This window comes from Haemaphysalis longicornis, unplaced genomic scaffold, assembly GCF_048455015.1.
Source record: "Haemaphysalis longicornis isolate Haplotype H1 unplaced genomic scaffold, Haemaphysalis longicornis Haplotype H1 scaffold_7, whole genome shotgun sequence".
Taxonomy (NCBI): Eukaryota; Metazoa; Arthropoda; class Arachnida; order Ixodida; family Ixodidae; genus Haemaphysalis; species Haemaphysalis longicornis.
Genome location: NW_027526422.1, coordinates 93,671,760 through 93,676,982, shown reverse-complemented (window position 1 = coordinate 93,676,982; position 5,223 = coordinate 93,671,760). Strand labels below are relative to the sequence as shown.

Sequence of the window (5,223 nt, the reverse complement as noted above, 5' to 3'; positions counted from 1 at the left end):
AGAGTAACTATGTACGCTGACGATATATGCATCTGGGCTTCTGGTGTAACTCGACGACAGCAGCGAGCGCGTCTACAGCGAGCTACAACCATAGCGTCTCGTTACTTGCGCCGTGAAGGCTTGAGGTTGTCTCCAGCAAAATGCGCTGTTCGTCTCTTCACCAAAGAGCCAATCGTACAATACTCCATCACCATTGATGGCACTTTATTACCATACGTTAAGCACTACAGATTTGATTGATTGTAGGGTTTAACGCGCCGACGCAACGCAGGCGATGAGGCGCGGCGTAGTGGAGGGCTCCGGATTAATTTTGACCACCTGGGGATCTTTAACGTGCGCCGAAATCTCGTACACACGGGCGTTTTTGCTTTTCGCCTCCATCAGAAAAGCAGCCGCCGCGGCCGGGAATCGAACCCGCGACCTCGTGCTCAGCAGCGCAACGCCTTAGCCACTGAGCCACCGCGGCGGGTAAGCACTACAGATTTCTGGCCGTTGTTGTGGACCGCGGGCTGTCATAAAAAAACATATCACGATGCTAAAGACAAAAATTGCAAGCTTTGTACACGTCCTCCGTTTCGTGACAGGAAGGAGTGTTGTAAGCTGGGCTAGTTGGTACTGTTCCATGGCGGATAACAGCGCAAACTGGACAAAAACATAAAAAGGGAGAGACGCAAACAAGCGCTGTTTGTGTCTCTCCCTTTTCGTGTTTTTATCCAGTTTGCGCTGTTATCCGCCATGAAACAGGAATGAAATGGGGCCTACCCGAAAGTGCCCTTCTGCAGTTATACCGAACTCTTTTTTTTGGGTCACCTTCGTTATAGCCTGCTAGTAATCCCCAGCTTGCCTACTTCGTCCCTACGCACATTGGAAAGCATGAAAGCACAAACCATGCGGGTCTGCTTGGGTCTACCGCGATGTACTTCTACTCTGGGTACGATTGCCGAGGCACGTGTCTATCCGATGGATGCACTCCTTTCGTGCGAACCACTCCGCGTCTACCTCCGATGTCTGACGAAGCATGGACTAAACCCACATCGATTGTTCCCGCCACGTGCTCCATAAGGAGTTTTGCGGCAGCAGCTTCGCGTCATCAACGCATAATTCCCTCTGGTTACGCCCCAATGGGGGTTTTACAGAATCATCTGTGGGTGCTATCAAGACCATCAGACCGGCTTTCCACCCGGGAATCATAAATAAGTCTTGTTTTCCCTCAGTGGCCCTCAAGCAGTTGACTTTAGCTTTGTTGACAAGCACGATTTGACGATTGAGTGGGTTCCAGGCCACTGTGGGTTGGCGGGGAATGAATGGGCTGACGCGGAGGCGAAAAAGGCTTCAACAGGCGCAGTAGTCGTGCGCCTTCCCTTCGCAAGACCAGGCACGAACGCTCTTCTCACCGCTCTTCTCCGCGACGCCACGATAAATCACTGGGCCAACCCTCACCACCGCCACAGAAGGCTCCATCGACTGGACCCTGATTGCAGGTTAGGGATGCCCCCAGGGACTCATCGAAGCTACTCGTCGCTGTTTCACCGATTATGGTTCGGCGTAGCTTTCCCTCATCGCTACCAAAACCTCATCGGTGGTTCGAGTGACCCTGACTGAATCGTGTCACATGCCGGAGACTATTGAACATGTGCTGTGGCTCTGTCCCTGTTACGCGCATTACCGTGGAAACTTAGCCACGTCGTTGGCCCGGTTAGACAATCAGGCATTATCTGAGGACGTCCTGCTGGGACCCTGGGCAGTCCCGCACTATTCAAAGAAGGCCTTCAAGGCAGTGCTGACATTCTTGAAAATCAATGGTTTGGCAGCTAGATTGTAGCTCAATCCCATTGTGGTAAAGTATTGAACATGTACTGTACATAGCAGAGGCATTTTGTATATACTTATTCTATCACCTCTATGTCCATAATCACACCTGTCACACTCTCTATTAATGCTATTTCCCCCCTTACCCCTCCGACAACCCCCCCTCCCCGACAGAGTAGCAGGTACGATCAGGCCGTCCTCGATCAGGCCGACCACTATACGATCAGGCCGACCTCACTGTGTTTTCCTCATATTCAATAAATTACTCTCTCACAATGCTCCTACTGAAAGCACGGTCATGTTATTTTAACTAAAGGAATATCACCGGTGGTTATCAGTCATTAAAATATTTTTTAGAAGGAGCGCAATACGACTGAACAAAGGGTGACAAGCTTGATATAAGATTCAATTCGTTATTTAACATAGTAAATACCACAATAAACATTATATTTCATATAATAAAAACCATTCCCTGTACTGCTATGCTCTTAGCTTCTCTTTTAACCGACAACAAGTAGGTATTTTCGCTTGTGGAATTCATGCCAACCTCAGCGAGCAGTCTTTGTATCAATGCTTAGCATCGAAGCGTTCTGCAACGGCAAGTGGGTGATCAAGGGCTTGGTTAACGTGTTGAATTTTGCATCATTATGCTATTCCAAAATATTTTTGATCTCTCGAAAAGAACCTCGTGCTGTTCAATGTGAATGAAAAGTGTATTTTTGCTAACGTCTACCTTACCGTTTTCGGGATGTAGGATAAAATGGCGCTTAATGTCTACCAGAACAACTTTAGCAGAGCGTGCAACCAATCCCGTCGCATACACATCATCTACCCAGAAGAAGGGCACACGGTGGACTTCACGTCCAAGCATCGCCAACACGGACACATGCATCAAAAATGCCGCGCCGGGGCAGTAAGGTGGGTACTTGAAAGACGGGTACTCCTGCCTAGAAACAAACCACTTGGAGTTTTTTCGGCGTATGGGCCTCTCGTTTAACAAACTAGCGCAGTGGATACTCGGCGATACGGAGTGGTCGAGCGCTAACAGGTATTCCACGTAGGAAGACAGAAGGAATACGTTGACCACGACGTCGTCGTCGAGTTTTACCACCACACGTTCCGAAGAGTTCAGGCATTCATTGGCTGTGAGCCACTTCGTCGCTCCGATAAACTTGTGCGTCAGGTTTCGGTAAGAGTCAAAGAAATCCAGCTCCACCACGTCGCCTTCTCTTTCAGCTTCTTGGTGGACTTTCTCGCGCAGATTTTGATCATGCGTTGTTCCCACGAAGAACACCAGCGATGAGTTAAGGAAGGCCGCAACCTCACTGTTGCCTATTGTGTTTCGAAGCAATTGACGATGGCGCGTGTGGTCAGGCGGTGTGTGAACGTAATACAGCACTCGAAGGTTGGATGCACAGGCGCATTTGACTTTCCAACCAAAGCGGGTCACGGGCGTGTTGGTCGCAGTTGGTGTCATCGAACTAGCTACAGGAGTCACGGCTGTTGACACGTTATATGTTAATTTTAGAGATGTCTGATTTGCAAACTTGGGTTTTCTTAAAATGTAACTAGGAGTATTTAAAACATCCGAATACAGTGCCTTATCACCTGACTTTGCAGACTCCATTGTGTGAGTGGCCACCTGTCCACGCCGCTCTCTCGCAGAGCTTGACATGAAAATTGTTTTGTTGGGAGCACTTTCCGCAGCGATACCCTGATCCTCGGCGCTGTTGTTTCTGGAGTTAGTCCTGGAAAGACTGGGCTGGGAAGAACGTAGCTTAGATGAGGTGGGCATGGTGAAGCTAGTAGGCACTGGACTTCGGTTGATGAGGTCTTGAAGCCAGTCCCGTAAATCGACATTGAGAAAGGCAACAGTGACAAGAAGGAGGCCAGCAGAAATTACGACGACAAGACGTGCTTTGCTCCGGCGCTTCACTGGAAAACAACCCGTTGGACTGAGGATTGTACGAGTCGCTGCGGCTGCCCTTCTGCCCGCGGCTAAGCACTGGAGAACCATGGCATTCACCATCCCCTATTACAAACAATAAGCCGCTGTCTCATATGTCTTATGCCGCTGTCTCATAAGCCGCTGTTACATATGTCATATGCAAGCCGCTGTCACTTGGTAAAGCAGGCTGTAAAGAAAACGAGTGCGCCCCAAATCTTTTGAAGTAATAGACGTAGTTTGTAATGCCTAAATTACAAAGTTGGCATTTCATAAGGTGGCCAGAATCTGCTGGAGACCGTCTGTGACCCTTAATAACCTGTAATACTTGATTCTCAGAAGGCAACACAGCATTGTTAGCAGCTAACTGCCACAGCTAGTGCTTTGAAGTGAAGCAATTGTCATGACGTGCTAAATGTCAGATGTCAAGTTCCTTCCTTCCAGGAAGAACTCATCGTTTTACAGTTGCCACAAAATGAGGGTGGAAAAACTATGTCGGCATGTTTTATCGTTCCGAACGATTCTTGTGTGACTGCTGCAACAATAAAGTTTTCTAGGTATTATTTTCAGGATATCAATGTTCAGCATTGGTGCAGTGGGACTAGTGATACCGGCCCCTTAAACAAGTGGCAGGCAGCGAGATGAGATAACGAGCTCTGCAATAATTATTCACTGTATTCCTTGGTCATTGCATGGTGAGGTATAGTCACTTACCGCTTGTCAACAGGTGTTCACGATGCGGTGATTCCGAAGTTTTTAACAGGTCCTAAGACGGTATTTAGAACAAGTATTAAAATGAACTGTTTTTTGCTATAATTCCTTCACTCCAATTTTTTCGAAACAACCTCTCTTATATGTTCGGATTTTTATTATTCACAACCATCGTGCCTTGCACACGCTAGTAAAAAACAGGTTTGGTGCTGTGTTCTCAACTATATTAAAAATTAAAAAACACACCCTGTATATGCTTGCTTGGTTTCAAGCAACGTCGAAAGACTACAACATCGATATTTCAGTTTTTCCTAAAGCAGATGTGCCATACGAAATGTTTCAGCACAATAAGTTTCCACGTTTGGAAACGTGGAATTATATTTCTGTTTACAATATCTGTCTTACAGAAACACCGACGTCACTGCCCAAACGTCGTGAACTTTTTACAATCCTAGAAAAGTCATCCACCGTGTGCACTCAGAAGCCGCAAAATGTCGGTTAGAGATACAGCATTGGCGCCTGTGTCGTATGTGCAACTTGAAGGATTTTGAAGAAGATTTTTTGAAGAAATTGAAGAAGATTTTTTTTGTTATTAAACGTGGGAGATATGATTTGTTAGCCATAGGCGGGGTCGCTGCCTATGTCTATCGGTTCTAAGAAAGAACACAGGGCCTCAGTTCCCATTTTTTTATTCAACATACCTTAGAGGCATGTAATAGGGTATATTGTCACGGGAAGCACATAAGTACACCCGACAC

At 47.1% G+C, this 5,223-nt stretch overlaps 1 protein-coding gene across 1 annotated transcript; it reads right to left on the bottom strand.

Moving 5' to 3' along the window:
• Window positions 1–2,179: 2,179 nt before the first annotated feature.
• On the bottom strand, window positions 2,180–3,286 carry LOC144144754 (beta-1,3-galactosyltransferase 5-like). Its single transcript, XM_077676266.1, has one exon. It carries the CDS (start codon window positions 3,284–3,286, stop codon window positions 2,432–2,434), a length of 855 nt encoding a protein of 284 aa, XP_077532392.1. The 3' UTR covers window positions 2,180–2,431.
• Window positions 3,287–5,223: the final 1,937 nt, after the last annotated feature.